The sequence below is a fragment of the Sesamum indicum genome, linkage group LG6 (assembly GCF_026168435.1).
Source record: "Sesamum indicum cultivar Baizhima isolate 11 linkage group LG6, ASM2616843v1, whole genome shotgun sequence".
Classification (NCBI taxonomy): domain Eukaryota; kingdom Viridiplantae; phylum Streptophyta; class Magnoliopsida; order Lamiales; family Pedaliaceae; genus Sesamum; species Sesamum indicum.
This window is the reverse complement of record NC_142662.1, coordinates 23104332-23121486: the sequence shown is the minus strand read 5'-3', so window position 1 is coordinate 23121486 and position 17155 is coordinate 23104332. Positions and strand designations below refer to the sequence as shown.

The window sequence follows — 17155 nt, the reverse complement described above, 5'->3', positions numbered from 1 at the left end:
TGACTTATATTGTACTGATACGCTATTTGATGTTTTCATTGTGGATGAATGTAAGAAAAATCTTGTATTCTTTACCAAGGTTGTAAGCTTAGTTATGAAGATTCTGAGACAATTCAAATTAAAAAATGGGCCCATGTCATAACATGCCACATTATTTGAATTGTTTGATGTTGGAAATCAAATGAATTTTAAATTATTCTAACATGGAGTTATTTTAATTTTTTTTTAAAATTCAGATAATTCCTTCAAATTTGAATGCGTCAATTCAAATACAGTCTAATACAATTCGTGATAATCACAATATTTGATTCATTAATTTTAAAAAAAGAATATATCACAAAACTAGATTCATAACCAAAGATTATATTTAGTATATCAAAATAATTTTATATAATTATATAAGTAATAAATGAGTTTCTATCCCTATTTTGCCCACATGTTGAACGTACCACGATCACTAAATACTGTATTATTAAAGTTGAGAGATACCACGCATCCTACCTGTGGTATATATCAATTCTTTCGACTCTGGAATAAAAAATATTATATTAAATATATTATAGTTACTTAGATTATTTGGAATGAATAATTCAACTCATGTGTATATAGTTGAATTACAATTTAAATAGGAATTAGTATCGTACTGTATTTCGGTATATTATTTTATTAGGTAATACCACGCATCCTACCTGTGGTATATATCAATTCTTTCGGCTCTGAAATAAAAAAGATTATATTAAATATATTATAGTTAGATTATTTGGAATGAATAATTCAACTCATGTGTATATAGTTGAATTACAATCCAAATAGGAATTAGTATCGTACTGTATTTCAGTATATTATTTTATTTGTCTGACCTAATAATGGAAATTGAACGGGCCTTAAATTATAAAAAGACGAATTGACAAAAATATCCCTGATGAGGTATAAATATTGGGTCACGCCACGCATGCGCTTGAGAACGCACGAGGTCCCTCACGGTCAATCTGTCAACACTGCTCTGAAAGGTTTGTAACCCTAAGTAGTGCCCACACTGCCCACACTGACTTTCCGCCACCTATCTCCGCCGCAACCCCCACCGCCGCCGTCACGGAGGACCACTTCGGTCGTGACACCGAGAACTTTTGATTCTGAGGATTTTTATCTCTCGTGAATTCGTATTTAATCCACTTATTTTTTTTAGCCTGTGTACTTGTTTGTATTCGTAAGTATGGGGATGGGCGAGAATGATGGTGGGGGTGATCAGTTCAATAATCACGACTTTGTTGTCTGTGGGCCCCCCAAGTCGCCCTGGAAGACTCCGGCCGCTGCTTCTCCGGTGGTTGACGCTGATTCAGAGTCTTGGCCCGCGCTCTCTGATGCGCAGCTACGAGCGAAGAATAATGGGGGTATGGATTCCATCTCCTCCAAGTCTCCGCCGCTAGTTGCAACAGAGGTTGATGGTTGTGGTGGTGCCCTTCCTGCGGCGCAGCCGGTTGGTGTTGTTTCTTTGTTAATTTGTGTTGAATCTTTATTTTTGTTTTCTTCCCTGTTTGGTATTTGTTGCTTTATCGAGGAATGCAGCTGGTATCTGCATTGAGGTTTGTGGTTTAAGATTTATCTCACTTTTGTGAGTTGTTTATTAGTTGCATCAATTACATATTTAATCATGTAAAGAGTTTGAGTTTTATTGGGAAAGAGTGTGATCAGACACTTGTTTCTAAGTTTCGTTTCTGATGGATTTGTATCACTTCTCTGTTGACAGTTGCACTTATGCTTCTTTGCTTGTTTTTGTGCATGTAATTGAAATACTGAATACAGTTTGAAAGCGTCGAAATATAAAAGCAAACTGCAAATGAACTCTACTTTTATGCCACGTGTTTGCATATTTTTTGGATTGTAAAATTTATATATTTCCGTGCTTCTGAAAATTTGTTCTGCGCAATTTTAGTCATTATTGGAGATGAAAAAGGAAGCTCCACTAGTATCCTGATACTTTGCGTCGTCCGCGTAATTACTCTAACAAAATATAAACAGGACGTAGAACAAGTTCTCTGTACCTGGACTGGTGAGCAGAGAAAAATGGGAAGAAGAAATGCATTCGGTGGCGCTTAATTGACTAAAAATAAGTGCATGAAACAATTACCTAGCAAAAGTTAATGCCAATGGTCAACTGGACCTGAGAGTGTAATCACAGGTGAAAACCAGCTGCAGATTTGCTAGTCCCTGAAATCCGTTTCTTGGTCTGTTCTCTTTATAGACTTCGAGTTTACTGGATGATATCCGTCTCTCAGTTCCACAAGCCTTGGAGATCATGATTATTATGAACTTGCTTTTTGGCATAAAATATAGCCAGATTTGCTTCCATGACTTTTTTGTCCTTTTGATTGAACTGCTCTTACAGCTGAAATATCTCCTCCAATGGGGATAGGCTAGATTAGCTTTTGCATATCATATCTGATGAATGCTATTGGCTGCAAGTTTTGTGTTCATTTGTTCACACAGCTAATTGAAAATCACCGTAGCTTGCCTGACAGTTTTTGCTTGTCTTTCAGGCTACAGTAGAGCAGCAGAAGTTCCATGGACGTGGTAATATTAAATCTTCTCGTAAACCCTATCCAGCACATCATCGCACTGGCCCCAAGCATGGTCCAAATGCTGTACCTCCATTTCCTGTACGCTCACCCTATTATGCACCACCAGTTCCACCATTTTTTCATTCTATGGTTCACATGCCCCCCATTTCTGCCCCTGGTTATGCTTACCCATACCCCCCTAGACCTTTTCCTAGAGTTGATACTCAATTTGTCAAGTCTGGTAGTGATGCTTCTTTGCCAACTTTTGTACCTCCAGCCAATGGGGTCTTTCATTCTTCCCCATCCCCTGATTCTAGTGCTCATGATTCCAATTCTGTTGGAAGAAGGCCTGATGCGAAGGAACAAGTTGGCCAACGGAATCCTTCCTGGAATAATCAACGACCACTTGCTATTAACAACAATTTCCATATCCAACAAACTATGGGTCCAAGATCTTTCATAAGACCTCCATATTATGGTCCCACAGGCTTCATTGATGGACCAAACGTCTCAGGTATTTCAATATTACATATGCAGCTCTATTAGTAAATGAAACAAGTATTATTTGCATAAAAAAAGTTTCTGTATGATTAACCTCTCACCTGTGCTCCACTTTCCCTCAGCCTTATCTTTTTTCTTCTTTGAGGATTTGCATGTTCATTGCCTAACAAGGTCATCTATGATACAGGTCCTCCAGGAACTTTCTACTATTTCCCCGGTGCTGTCAGAATACCCTACTCACCCGTTTTAGTTCCATATACTTTAGGCCCTGGAGTTCTGATACCACACTCAACAATAGCCTTGAGGGCTAACATTGTCAAGCAAATTGAATATTATTTCAGGTGAAGTGTTTAGAACAATCTCATGCCTGTCAAAAGTTTCAGCTTTATTTTAGTGAAAATGGAACTCAAGATTTTCTTTTTGTTTGGAAAAAGAAGAGTTGTACTTGTACAATTGATACGTGATTGATTTCAGTCCTAGCGACGAGGTAAAAACAGTATTAATCACCTTTTTGCTGTACACAGAAATATAATGTAAGTTGAAAACCTAGTTAAGGATTCAACTAAATTCTTTATCGTTAAACTTTGATATTAATCTGCTTGATGAAGGGGAAGATTTTCTCATTTATCTCTTGGAATCTATTTAAAATTGTTTCATTTTTGAAGGAATAGTGCTTGTTTATAATGATTAGTTGTAGCAATGGTTGTTATCTGTGTCCTTTAAATTTTATGATTCTCTGTCTGGAACTGTTCATGCATAAAATCGTGCAAGTACTAAAGCAGCTTCATGTTAAAAGTACAGATATGACAGCTATGACATGCTACTGTTTATAGAAATTTCTGAAGTAGCAGATCTTAATATTAAAGAAACCTCGTTTTCAAGTAAGAGATAACAACTAAGCATTGGACTTTACTACTTTGGCAGTGACGAGAATCTACAGAATGATCCATACTTGATTTCCTTGATGGACAAACAAGGTTGGGTTCCGATATCATTCATCGCTGACTTTAAAAGGGTAATGCTCTAACAGATACTTTGTCTTTTTAATAGGTTTGCTGGGTAATATCACCTGACACTTATGACTTTGTCTTTTTCCATGAGGCTGAGAATGGTACATGCACCATCTTGGAGGAAAACAAACTTTTTTTTAATCTCTTGATGTGGGGTTGGGGGGTGAATAATTGTAGTTTTACATCTGCTGTATTTAATTCCTTCTCTCTTATGTTTGATTTGCTTCCTTAAAACTCCGTCTTTTCATTTATTACAATTATGATGCTAATTGTTATCTGAAAATATTGGTTTTCAGGTTAAAAGAATGAATGCAGATATTCCATTTATTCTGGAGGCATTGCAGGCATCAGAGACTATTGAAGTACAGGTTAATAATTTGTGTCTCTTGCGAATCTCACGAGCAATTTTATAGTTTCTTGACATTGACCTGTAAACTTCTCTTGAAAGCCTTTTGTTTCTAGTTTATCATGGTCATAATATTTTCCTTAATCCGCTTTTGAATTTCAACTATTGTAGGGTGAGAATATAAGGAGACGCAATGAGTGGTCAAAGTGGATTGCAGCTTCTGTCAATAGTAAATCTTCTGCTCTGATATCAGATGCAGTGAAGAATGATAATCTCAATGATAATAATAAGGACCCGGAAGGAACAAAGGAGTTTTCTTCGCCAAATGGATGCTCTGCGGATCACCTGCCAGCGGGTGAAGATTGTATAAAAGAAACTTTTAGTGAAGATATTGAGGAAAACAAGGATAAGGTTCTTTCTGGTGGTGAAACTGAAAAATGTGCTTCTGCAAATAGTAATTCAAGCACTGGATTTGATTTTCAGCCGAATAATAGGAATAATAGCAATGAACTTAAGAATGGCTTAGACTCCCCAGCTATCTCACAAGAAGCTGATTCTGAGAAGTCGAGTAATCATAAAAACTGTGTGAACATAAAAATGCAGCTTCTTTCAAACCCAAATGTGCAGAGTCCAGATGACTCATCTAATGATTTCTCAAGCACATTCCTACTTGATGAAGAGCTGGAGCTGGAGCAGAGGACAGTAGGGAATGGTCATTCTTCAATTGGGGAAAGGTATTGTGGACTTTCTCGATGCTTGATATTAAAAGTTTATTCTGTTCTATTCTGTTCTTTCTTCTGCAGGGATACCTAAATCCTTAGCAACTGGTTAACAAGGACAAGAATTCTAGGATCAATCAGTAAACCTGAATCCTATTGTTATTTACCTTGCTTTCTAAGTGACATTGTTGCCTCATGGAGTTGCATTTAATATGATGGACCCCCATGCCTTTGTTTTCTGTCCCCTGCGGAATTCCTTATGGAACATTTGATTATTGAGTTGTTTCAGATCGGGCATTCACTTAGGTGGAGCCTATACACCCTTGATGTTCTTTTGTTGATTTATGTCATATACTAAACGAGTATGACCCTGCTTATGTATTTATTGGCTCCATTCTATTTGGATACGAACAGCAAAAACTTCAGCATAATGTTTTAGAATCCTCACTCTGTACTATTTTTTGGTAACTTAAACAACATAAATTTATATCATTGACAGAGCTCTGGTACCAATCGCCTTGTACTTGTTGATGAGAAAGATGATAGTTACTGATTTCATGTCTACCTTTAACCTAGTTTCTACAGATTGTTGTTGTTTATCTTGTGTCTATTATACTGATAATCTATGTTAGATTAATATTGCTCTGAAGTACAAGTCCTTTTTATTTTACTTTTTTATTTTCGTTTCTTCCCTTGTATCCACACTCTTTGCCTGGGTGCTTGTTGCTCTACTTTCTATATTGAGTCATGGACGAATACAACCTCTTATACTTTGTCAGTCCTGTTCCAGGGTACCAATGTAAGCCTCATTTCTTGTGTTCTCCATTCCTATTGTGATAGACTGGAACGATAGGATGGTTCATCCATGAGGTTAGGGCATAGCAACAACTTGTAGGAACAGAGTAATATAGAGCAATGAATCTTTAGTATTTTGTGTATACCACTCTGACTTCAGTGGGAGTGTAATGGGAAGTTTCATTGAATTATAGAGACCTCATGTTCTACTTTTCTGGAAAGTTTTGGAAGAAGGCACAAGAACTATTTTTCAACAATAATTGGAATAAATCCACAACATGCAATGAACATTCAGTTATGTCTTGAATATGAGGTTTTGTCCTGGGTATATCTTTCCATATTAGATTTGTAGAATAAATCATTTCCTTTAAGTGTCTTCTTTATACATGACTATAAGGGAAGCTGTTGTCTTCGATATTCTGTCATTGTTACCTTTTGTGACATCCTTCTGCACAGGAAATGTGTATAATCAGTCATAACCCAGCGAATTGTTTTTCACATGAGACATCTTGCTTTGTTGAAGATATTAGTTCTCAACATAATAGCACTATCCTCTGCTGCATGTATTAAACTGCACATGTGCTTTATTGTCAGTTTATTTTATTCACTTTCTTATAGTTGCACCTCCTTTTTGCTGATCAAGGGTTTTAGTAATTATCTTTTCTTATCAGGGTTGACGATGAAGATGTTGAGATCGTGGTTAATGATCAAGCAGTTGAGAGACTTGTAATTGTCACTCAGGTGAGGTCATGAGCTGCTTGCTTACCTATGTGACATGCTGCAACCCTACTTGTTTAAGTTGTTCTCAAACAGCAATGTGTTGCTGATCATTGTGGTGGTGTTCTCATTATCCTCTGTGAAAATGCAATTTTGTGATGTTATACACATCTTCCAGACCATATTTGAGTTCCCCGCAAATGAAAGAAGATATATGTAATAATGAAATAGATTCTTATGTATGTAAAAATATATGAAAAGACAGATCCAACTTTCTATCTAGTTTGCTGTAGTGGATATTATTTCTTTCTTCCATGACCCATGCACTGAGCCAAACCTGCAGATTTTGTTGAATTTGATTTGTTTGCAAATTTATGAAAACTACTTTTTCACTAGGTCAGCTGAGAAATTGAACTGAAGACATCAACAGTTTGGTTGTTATAAAGTAATGACTACACCTATTGTATTCTACAGAGTAGTCGAACAAGTGAAGGAGTTAGTGAAGAATCAAAAACCCTATCCAGTGAGCTTGCTTCTGCTATAAGTGAAGGACTCTACTTTTATGAGCAGGTTGTCAGATCATTTTCTCAATTTCAGTTTTGTTGTACTAAAAGCAGACACCATAGCTTTTAAATGTCTTCAATTTGCAGGAATTAAACTCAGAAAGATCTCATCGCATACATAATAAGCCAATATATGAAAGCGAGGAAGAGAACTCCAGATATTCTGCTAATGATGCTTCTGCATTGTGTTCGAGGGATGTTGATTACTCTAGTGGAGGAAACAGCTGTGAAGGGCCTGGAAATTCTAATGTCAGAAGGAAGCAAAAGAAAGGCAGCTCCAAGCCACAATCCATTCATAAGCAGCGACTATTCCATGGAAACTTTAGAATTCATGGAAGTGGACGAAACTCTCTTGGCGTAATATCTGAAAGTCCACCTAGTGATGCTGTTGGCTTTTTCTTTGGTTCCCCACCTCCAGATAGCCATGGGTGAGCACCAAAATTGTTTTTGCTGTTAAGACAGAAATTGCAAGCCCCAAGTGACTGGCCTAATTAGTTACAGGGGCAGGAACCATAAGATAGCTGTTGCTTTTGCTTATGGTCTAAGGGAGCATCTGAGTGTTGGTTCAAAGAAGTGAAAACTTTTCGCTAGGGCTTATTGTCTAATTTTAATTTTTCATGGAATTTTGCAGGCTGAGACCTTCAAAGTTGAGTACTTCTCCTCATAGCAATCTCTCAGGAAGTAGTTCACCAGTTGGATCAATGCCAAAACCTTTTCCACCATTTCAGCATCCAAGCCATAAACTACTAGAAGAAAATGGTTTCAAACAGCAGATGTAAGCAGATCTAATTAGCGACACCTTTTCATGAGTGGCAGTTAACATGTCCAGACACAAAGGACATATTAATTAGTTAGCATGCTTGCATTCATCTTAGCCTGAATATTTGGAGATGTCTTACATCCTCAGGTACAAGAAGTATCACAAGCGTTGCCTTAGCGAACGAAAGAAACTGGGCGTTGGTTGCAGTGAGGTATCTTTTAAATTATTGATGAATGGCATATCTTGAAAAAAAATGAGCATTGGATTTTTCTGGATGTTCTTACAATTTTGTCCTATCAATTGTTCATTATTCTGATGATTTATCTTGCACTGTGCATCTATAGTTTGTTAGATGTGATGTACACAAAGAGTTTGGCTCTTTTTCTGCTGACCTTCGGGCAATTCTGTTACTGATATAGGTGTACCATCTCCTATGTCATGCAAGTTAATGATGTTGATAGAATGTGAATCTCTATGCTTGCAGGAGATGAATACGCTGTACAGGTTTTGGTCATATTTCTTGAGAAGTATGTTCATTCCGTCCATGTACAATGAATTCAAGAAGTATGCTCTGGAAGACGCTGCTGCTAGCTATAATTATGGGATAGAGTGCCTATTCAGGTTTTTTAGGTAGGATTTGTGTGTGTTGATTCTCTCATATTTTCCTGGTTCTCTGATTCTCTTTCAATATAATAAACGCTTACGGATGTTCTCCATTTTGGATCATTCATCAGTACTTTCTTTTTTGCCCCAGTTATGGCTTGGAGAAGGAGTTCAGGGGGGAGCTTTATGAGGACTTTGAACAGCTGACATTTGACTTCTATAAGAAAGGGAACCTTTATGGCTTGGAAAAGTACTGGTAATTGCTTATCCTTCTTTTGACTTCTCATCATCCGTTGTCACTAACAAGGCAAACTTGCAATGTGAGACTTGACAGACCAGGTTTTACAGTTGTCTTGATATTTAAATCTTAACACATTGTAGAAAATTGAAATTTTGTGTGGGTGAGACTTTAGAGGATGGCGTGCATACCGTAATGGGGTTTGATTCATTGGGGTAAAAGTGGGTATAATTTCAAGTGTCATGTCAAGCAACTTGGAGCTGGACCTGTAGGTACAAGAATAAAATTCAACATGTACATGTGCCATGTGTCATTCATTTGAGAATTGTTTCTCTCGCATTTGGATAACAAATCCCTTTTGACAAGGATGTAAGGTGGTTCTATTATGTGTCACTACCATAATTAGAACCATTTGTTTTCACTCTCACCCTACTGTGAATCTGTTCTCAACTCTTACAATTGTAAGCCGTTTGACTGCTTCATTCAAAAGGGGCCGATTGTTTCTAATGGATTGAGATTCTGCGCCATTCTCTTGTTCCAAAAAATGTGTTCATGTTCTCTATTTGGTAAGGGGAAAGAAATACAGCTTTTATTTTGAGTTAGTCATAAGTTTTATGGTGTGACGAATTGTAATGTATTGGATGGTGTTCTTGCAATATAATATCCTGTTTTCTGCATATTCCTTCCTTCATCCAGTCCATTCTTTCCCTTGGCAGGGCATTTCACCATTTTCGGGAGGCTCGGGACCATAAAGAACCACTAAGGAAACATCCAGAATTGGATAGACTGCTCAGGGGAGAATATCGGACTTTGGATGACTTCAATAGAGTCAAAGCTAGGGATGCTGCTGTGCATTAAACCAGCCAAGCGGATGATGTGGCTTCACTGCAGTTGCAATCAACTGACAATCTCAAATTTTGGCAAGAGAATTCTAACTATACCATAGAGCAAGGTGAAATTGGTGCCCCAACTTTTGGCGTGGGAACTGAGGATGAATTTTGTATATAGGATAGCTAGCCCGCTAGACTTTGTTGATGCCAGAGCGGTTTTTACTGCCTCTCTAGTGTCTCATTTTTGAGGTCCTTGAATGGTCTGGCGGGGCATTTGCTTCTGCAGATCGATATTTTTACTTGTATAGAATTAAACAATTGGGAAAACCATTAAAAAAATAAGTATAACATTGATTTTCTAAGCATTCAGCGACTACATTAGTTTTGGAAATAATGCGGCCGCTTTTGATATTTGTATAGTAAATGTCAGCTGTTTCCACAGTATTTTACCAGGAGTAGAAGGTGATGGTAACCTTTCTCAAAATATTCGTAAACAGACATGGAGAGAAGCCCACTAGAAAAACATTTATGCTAAAGCTCTTTGGATTTTGGTTGAAAAACCATATAAATGACATTTTGCTTCATTTCAGCAATGCAGCGGACACCCCAGGAAAAACCGAGAAAAAATCGTTTTAGCTTGTCTCAGATGCTTCTAATATTTGAAAAGCTTCCGGTCGATTTAAAAACTTGTGTTATTCGTGGTTGTGGTTTAAGATTCAAGAGAAGCCCATGTTAAGTTTCGAAGATTTACCTGTCATATGCCACTACATTTCTTTGTCTACTTGGCCTGCTAGAAAGTTGGATAAATAATTTATTGCAATCCCATCTGACCCACCAAGCCGTGTTAATATTAACATTGCAATATTAACTATAACCCTATTGTTGGGCTTATTCTCAGAAATGCTGTAGTGAACCCATCAAATCTTGTATATGATGTTGTCCACGGAAAATGCGTTAATTTTTGGAAAGCACCACCGAATCTTACGCTCACTGCTATTATTCTAACTATCATCACATTTCTTGACTACACCAATAAACTAAATATATATTAATTTTATTCTCTCACAATCAAATTTTAATCATGCACTAATTAATCCTATCACACAATCGCCAGTTTGCATGTCGCAACAATTGCTAGGTAAAGCCGAACTGGCCAATCACTCACACTCTTAGCTTTATCTAAACGTTTTGAACTTAGTGGAATAATGGATACTTTCAATAAACTTCATCAAAGACCCTCTCCACTTTTTTTCTACTATTTATATGCAATGCAATCCCAGTTTTACCAGGAAAACGAGAGTACTGAACCATGCAGAGGTACAAACTCTAATCCATCTCCCCTGCCCTAACATTAGTTCTACCCCATTTGCAGGTCATCAACTTGTTTTCTGATTAGTCAAAAACCATAATTCCCAATCTAAGCTTAGAGTACCAAAGTTCCTCAAAATGCACCCCGAGGTCCAGAACCCACAAAGTCGGTATCAATACGAGGAGGGACTAGAAAAAAATCTACTAGAGAAGTGATGCAGAGAATCACAATCGACGACCAGCAAACACATGTTCAATTTATAATTTTTTTCCCTGGATAACGGCAACAGCTACTATCCAGATAGCAAATCAAAACAAATATTGCCAGATTCTAATCATTTGCTTCAAAAGGCAAAGCACCATAAAGGAACTTTCTTCACAATGTCCAAGTCACTAAATGATTACCACCGGATCGTTCTCTGCTAAATGGACAATTACCTCCAATGGAACAAAACATTCCAGCAAGCTCTTCTGGCGTTTGACTTCCAATCAGGTAGGCAGCCTCTACAAAAGCCGACCCCCCAAATATAGAAAGCTAGCAATAAACTTAACACTAGATTTTAAAACATCAGTGACTAATAGAGCATGGGGGCATCAAAAGACATGGGGCAGAAGGAGAAAAGTTTAACCCTGGCTCTGCCCCCTATAGCCATTGAACTCAAAGCACAAAGTAGGAAAAGGTGACTAAATTGTGAAGAAATCAAGCAAAAGTCATTCAAAAATCCCAATTTTAACAAACTCAGACCAAGTACTGAAGTTAATGAAGAAAGTGTTTCTACCACCAGGATAGAGAATCCTTGGCTTTTTGCTGAGTACGGAAATATTTACGGTTTGAGCATACTGTCAGGATTCAAATGCTAAGTAACGACTGAATAAAATCTGCTGATTCAAATAAGTGAATGAATATGTTTCTTAAAGTGAAAAAGGTTTTAGCTTAATGCATGTTGATGCAACCAAAAAGGACTGTTTAAAATATCAAGGATAATGACAAATAACATATGGTAAAGACGACGTAGAGGCATTGACATGTTATGAGCTCTCCTGCACTATAAGAGTTCCTGCAAAGAGCTGTTGCAAGATCAAACTATCATGTATGTTAGTCAACAATCAAGCCACTGAAGATGCTCATCTGTGAACAGTCAAAGAACAACTGAAAAAATTGTTCGGATTCAGCCTTTGGATAAGGTGCATGCAATATCGAGAGAAGACAAAAGGTTATGGAGGAAATCCAAACATGGACCTGACCCAAATCAGAAGAACATGACAGAGCTCAACACTACATTAAAGGTAAAAATTCAGAACAAAGAAAGTAGAAGAAAATCCTCAAGTGAATGCTAAAGTTGGAAGTAGAGAAATACACTTAATTGACACCGTTTCAAATCCTGGAGAGACAGAAGTAGGAAAAATATAAACCGCAGTTCTCAATCCTTTCAAAAAGTTGTTATTGGACCAAAATACGATCATTTTAGAAAATATTCGACAGACATAAGTAGTAATCGAATAGAAAAGCAATACATATTTTAGATTCTAGTCTTAGGCAAATCGTAACTTTTTGCTACATGGAAAGACTTCATTTGCATGATTGCCCGAACTTGAGAAGAATCACCAGAGTCCAAAACTAAAAGTTTGATGCATTTATGAAGAATCTGCACAATGAATACGTAAATTATAAAAAGTCTAATTTGGAAAGCAAACCAATTTTCATTCGTAAGAAACAAATAAACTGGAACCAAGATTCATAAAGTTTAACCAAAAAACTAAAATAGAAGCACTCCCTGCTTTTCAAGCAAATAACTTCTACTAAATAGGACAAGCTGAACATGATAAATCATGAAAGCACGCATGTAATAGCTGCAGTAACATGTTGAGTCAGGTCAAGATGAACTGTTAAGAAACCTACAGATGGATGAGACTAGCAAATTGATATCATACAGCTAGAGAGTAAATAAAGTTTATTAATTATTATATTAGCACAAACCAACAAAAGCATGTGGATGCTTCATAGCTTCTTAGATGCAACTCAGGGTGGGAGCTTCACCTTTAAGTTACCTTATTTATATGCTGTAGGTTGCCTTTATTTTTGGCCTTTGGCAGGATACTGGAAGGAGGTGCACAATAACTACTCAAGCATGACTCTTACTAATTATATAAGGCCCCATACATATCCATATCTTTGATAAACATACGGTCTTAAAGTTGTTGGTTAGTCTTCCTAATCTCTTCCTTCTCTTATATGCAGGAATTTGGTCTATTCTACCAGAGTCATGATCTATTTGGAAGTTCCCATCTCTGTCCTTTTAAATTCTATTACTATGAATTCAAAGGGCCCTTCCTTGGATGAATAAATACGACTGTTACTCTTAGTGACACAAATGATTACTAGAGAAGTGTGTAAGCCCCATAGTCCCCTATTACTAACATGCATGTGTCTATGGGCCTGTTGTTGTATGTTATGCAGACGCTTATTTACAAGTTTGGGGAGGATTTTGTTCATCCAGCACTTCAACTCTCCTCCTGAATTAAATCCCTACAAATTTCAACAACATAGAGAATGAATACGTATGAGGATGTGGCTATGTGTGAAGATGTGGCATACTGGCCAATCACAGGCTAATGATGTATTCAAACCAGTGCTCATTAGTTATGAGCATAGAGTTGCCTTATATCTTCCTCATGGAAACCTTTAAGCCTGGAATAATCCCTGCCTCAGGTTTTAACTATTTGATTAGATCGAAATTGCAGACATCTCTTTCTCCACATCTGCACATAGTCCATTAGCTTAATAAGTTATTCTTATACATAAATAAACAAATTTCTTTCTCATTGTTCATGATACACCAATAAACCAACTCACCAGAGACCACAATTCATGTACCACAACTAGCAAATGGAAGCAAGGCCCACACCTCCTATTCAATATTAAAATCATCCTTACATGAAGTGGATATATTTAAGGAGAATAAGAAGAAATGATCCAGAAACACAACATCTAGGATGAAGACCTCATCATAACAGGCCATAAAGAACTAGGGACCACCAACCACAGCTCATGAAACCTAGCATTAGGAAAATACATAGCACTAGCTATTCACGCCCTGAATGTTAAAAGAGGATTGAATTTTTAGAGCAGCAACAAACTGCAATAACCCTAATTATGTAACATAATATCCACCACTCCTCATAAATAATATTACTGGAATTGAGTCATTTACGCATTACACCTACAGCCTTCTTCAATAGTTAACTAAATCAAGATGGTACGGCATTTAATTTTAGCAACAAAATCATTAATCAACTAATAGCTGTTAGGGATGCAACATAGGCCATTGTTTTGTAATTTGACGTACTAATGAAATGGACACACCTCTGAGAAAAACGCAATTAGTAAGTTCAATGTGTGTCAATTAACCAGTTAATAACTTCCATTATGTGATTCTTCATAATAAATTAGTTAATAGAATAACAAAAGAATAACATGCAATAGGGTGATTGCCTAACGAATAGTGCTAGTGAGACCTAAATGTTAAGAGTTGAATTAGTGTGTTCTTGCTATGACTTTATATCAAATAGCACCTATGAGTAAATTACTTCATAGGAATACAAAGCCACCTGCTAACATCTCTAGTAAGCAAGACAAAAAAATTCAAATGCTCTGAGTCCCAATAGTTTGGCACTATCAGTTCTATATTCAGTCTAACTGTGGAATGCAGTTAGTAGTCATTCCATGCAAATCTCTCCAAACATCATTTGTCAAAAATCGGAATATTAGGGAGCATCACAGGTAATGATTCTAGAAACTCTAAAAGAATATATATATATATATATATATATATATTATCAGTAACAACAATCACATACCTCCACTTACCTAGTGACCATGTCCCATGTAGGGTGCACCACCCTGATGTGGCCTTACAGCACCCTGACCCATCTGTGGCTGGCCACCATAACCTCCCTGCATCCCAGGTTGACCTCCATAGCCACCAGCACCACCCTGGCCTCCGTAACCTGCATTATTCATCATGGGTGGTACTCCCTGTGGGTTCACACCTGCTCCGATCCCTCCTAGCAAATTGCCAATACCCAAGCCAGCTCCCTGAGTGGCCAACAAAGCTGCCACAGCCTGTCCTATAGCCGCAGGGGCAACTGCTGGATTAAACCCCACGGAAGGAACAGCTGGTCCTGCACTTGGTGCCATCAAGTGTCCACCAGTGTGCCCCACACCACTACTTCCGGCATATCTCCCTTTCTTAGCCGGATGATGATAATACCCCTGGTTACCCTGATGATGATGCTGATGCTGATGCTGCTGTTGCTGAGACTGACCATGCTGCTGGTTGAAGTAACCTTTACTGTGCTTGGGGCCATCTATTGCTTTCTGGCAGTGCAGAATCTGACCCTCAAAATTCTTGTGCGGCTCTTCCAGTGCCTTCTTGGCACTCTCAAGACTCTTGTACACAAACAAACAGAAACCTCTAGGTTTCCCCGTCTGTTTATCCAAACCCAGAGGGCCTTCCTCAATCTCCCCAAATTTGGAGAAGAACTCCAAAAGTTTCTTTGGATCAAGCTCAGCTGACACATTGCTAACATATATCTTCCTCTGTGTGTACTCAGACACAGGTGGTGCAGAAACAGTAGCCACTGCAGCAGGGGCAGGAGTCTGAACAGGCCCAGCAGAAGCCAGCTGGCATGAAGTCATCCGACCTTCAATCATCTTCTGAGGCTGCTTCAGTGCTCGACGCGCCCCATCGCGGTGCTTAAACAGAATGAAACCATAACCCTTTGATTTCCCAGAATTTTTGTCTCTGACAACCTTACAATCCTCAATCTCTCCGTACTTCCCAAACACAGAAGTAATCGTGTCTGCATTCGCCTCCCAGCCTAGCCCATGAACGAAAATCTTGCAGTGTGCAGGGTCCGCATCAGCCAATTTGTGCACATTCTCCAGAATATCAGGGTGTTTCAAAACTGCTTCTTTGATTAGAAGCGTTAGCTGGTCTTTAGAAAAGGGTTCCAGGAGCTTCTCCAGCGGCTCTTCCTCTAATTCATCTCCGACTTCCTCGTTCTGCCCTTCAGCTCCATCACCATTCTCTGAAGCCGCGTTCTCAGACGGCTTCTCTGTAATTTTACCCTCTTCTTCGTTCTTCTCCAGGTCGGTGGCAACCGCGCCCTCCGTCTGCTCCTCTACTTCGTCTCCTTCTCCCTCTCCCTGTCGCTCTTCTTCCTCCTCTTCTTCTTCAACCACTTCTCCTCCCATCTCTTGGTCTTCTTCCAGGGTCTGCGGGGCTTCCTCGGGTTGAGGTTGCTCCGGTTCTGGTGCGGGCTCTGGCACCGGCTCGGGCTCAGGTTCACTAGGCTGTGCGAGCTCGGGCTCCTGAGGAGCTTCAGCAACGCGAGATTTCCTCTTTCTGGCCATGGTGATTGAAAAAATACAGAGATTGGGGTTTTGTTTGGTGGAGGTGGAGGCTAGGGTTTGAGGAGAATGGGGAAATGATATTTTGAGGGCTGCTCACTGAGACGAACCCGCATTTTATATGTAGTCGAGAAGTACCCCCCCCCCCCCCCCAACCACCACCCCACCTGTTTTCATTTTCAGAAAAACAACAATTTATTATATTATCATAATTTCATTAATTAAATATTCATATGAGTCTAGAAAAATATTATTATTTTTAAGTGATTTATACAATTTACAAACAAATATTGCTCGCAATCATCTTTAAAGTAATATGTAAAGCTCCATTTGTATGAAAATTTTAATTTTAATCAGAGATTCAAAAAAATATTTTAAATAACTCTATATTAAAATTCTAAAAAAATAATTTCAAATTACTAACACGTTAACCATATCTTCAATTTCTTTTTAGTTAACATAATTTCACTTATTATTTATATGTTATATTAACTGACTGCTTTACTTTTAATTTAAATTCTTTATTTATTAAATATGTTTCTATATCCTAATTAAAAATATTTTTATTAGTTATAATATAATATGATATTTAATGTGTAAAAGTGCAAAAATATATCGAGAATTATATAATTATTCATGACATGATGGGCAAACTTTTTGTCCAATCAATTAATTTAAGGTGGTAAGTGTTATATTTAGTAGTTTAAGGGATGATAAATGTTATTTCAACAATAGTTACGAGCGGTGAAGTGTATTTAACCCTTTTCCGAATGTTATTACCTGAAAGTCCTCAT

General features: G+C 37.8%; 2 protein-coding genes across 6 annotated transcripts; one reads left to right on the top strand and one right to left on the bottom strand.

Moving 5' to 3' along the window:
• Positions 1-948: 948 nt before the first annotated feature.
• Positions 949-10005, top strand: LOC105163732 (la-related protein 1A). 2 transcript variants are annotated; one of them, XM_011082176.3, is made up of 14 exons: positions 950-1477; positions 2538-3072; positions 3247-3400; positions 3984-4074; positions 4366-4437; positions 4587-5149; positions 6601-6670; positions 7121-7216; positions 7297-7637; positions 7841-7984; positions 8117-8180; positions 8454-8599; positions 8724-8828; positions 9527-10005. In XM_011082176.3, exons 1-14 carry the CDS (start codon positions 1214-1216, stop codon positions 9666-9668), a joined length of 2787 nt encoding a protein of 928 aa, XP_011080478.1. In that variant the 5' UTR covers positions 950-1213; the 3' UTR covers positions 9669-10005. The 2 variants fall into 2 exon arrangements, with proteins under 2 accessions (XP_088738209.1, XP_011080478.1); XM_088882083.1 differs by lacking the exon at positions 9527-10005 and having other exon boundaries at positions 949-1477; positions 8724-8832.
• A 2340-nt stretch (positions 10006-12345) lies between these two features.
• On the bottom strand, positions 12346-16465 carry LOC105163733 (uncharacterized). Of its 4 annotated transcripts, XR_016066163.1 has the most exons (3): positions 14817-16465; positions 13803-13857; positions 12541-13708 (listed from the first exon to the last, which is right to left on the bottom strand). XR_016066163.1 is itself a non-coding variant. In XM_011082180.3 (2 exons), exon 1 carries the CDS (start codon positions 16362-16364, stop codon positions 14817-14819), a length of 1548 nt encoding a protein of 515 aa, XP_011080482.1. In that variant the 5' UTR covers positions 16365-16465; the 3' UTR covers positions 12346-12594; positions 14807-14816. The 4 variants fall into 4 exon arrangements, 3 of the variants coding, with proteins under 3 accessions (XP_011080482.1, XP_011080479.1, XP_088738210.1); XM_011082180.3 differs by lacking the exon at positions 13803-13857 and having other exon boundaries at positions 12346-12594; positions 14807-16465; XM_011082177.3 differs by lacking the exon at positions 13803-13857 and having other exon boundaries at positions 12346-12594.
• Between the last annotated feature and the right edge of the window lie 690 nt (positions 16466-17155).

What these genes read in the sequence shown, in the direction of transcription:
- LOC105163732 (XM_011082176.3), top strand. Translation starts at nt 1,214, where the DNA reads ATGGGGATGGGCGAGAATGATGGTGGGGGTGATCAGTTCAATAATCAC. An exon ending in GACTTGTAATTGTCACTCAG is followed by an intron (nt 6,671 to 7,120) that starts GTGAGGTCATGA and finishes TGTATTCTACAG; the next exon opens with AGTAGTCGAACAAGTGAAGG. An exon ending in TGGGCGTTGGTTGCAGTGAG is followed by an intron (nt 8,181 to 8,453) that starts GTATCTTTTAAA and finishes CTATGCTTGCAG; the next exon opens with GAGATGAATACGCTGTACAG.
- LOC105163733 (XM_011082180.3), bottom strand. Translation starts at nt 16,364, where the DNA reads ATGGCCAGAAAGAGGAAATCTCGCGTTGCTGAAGCTCCTCAGGAGCCC.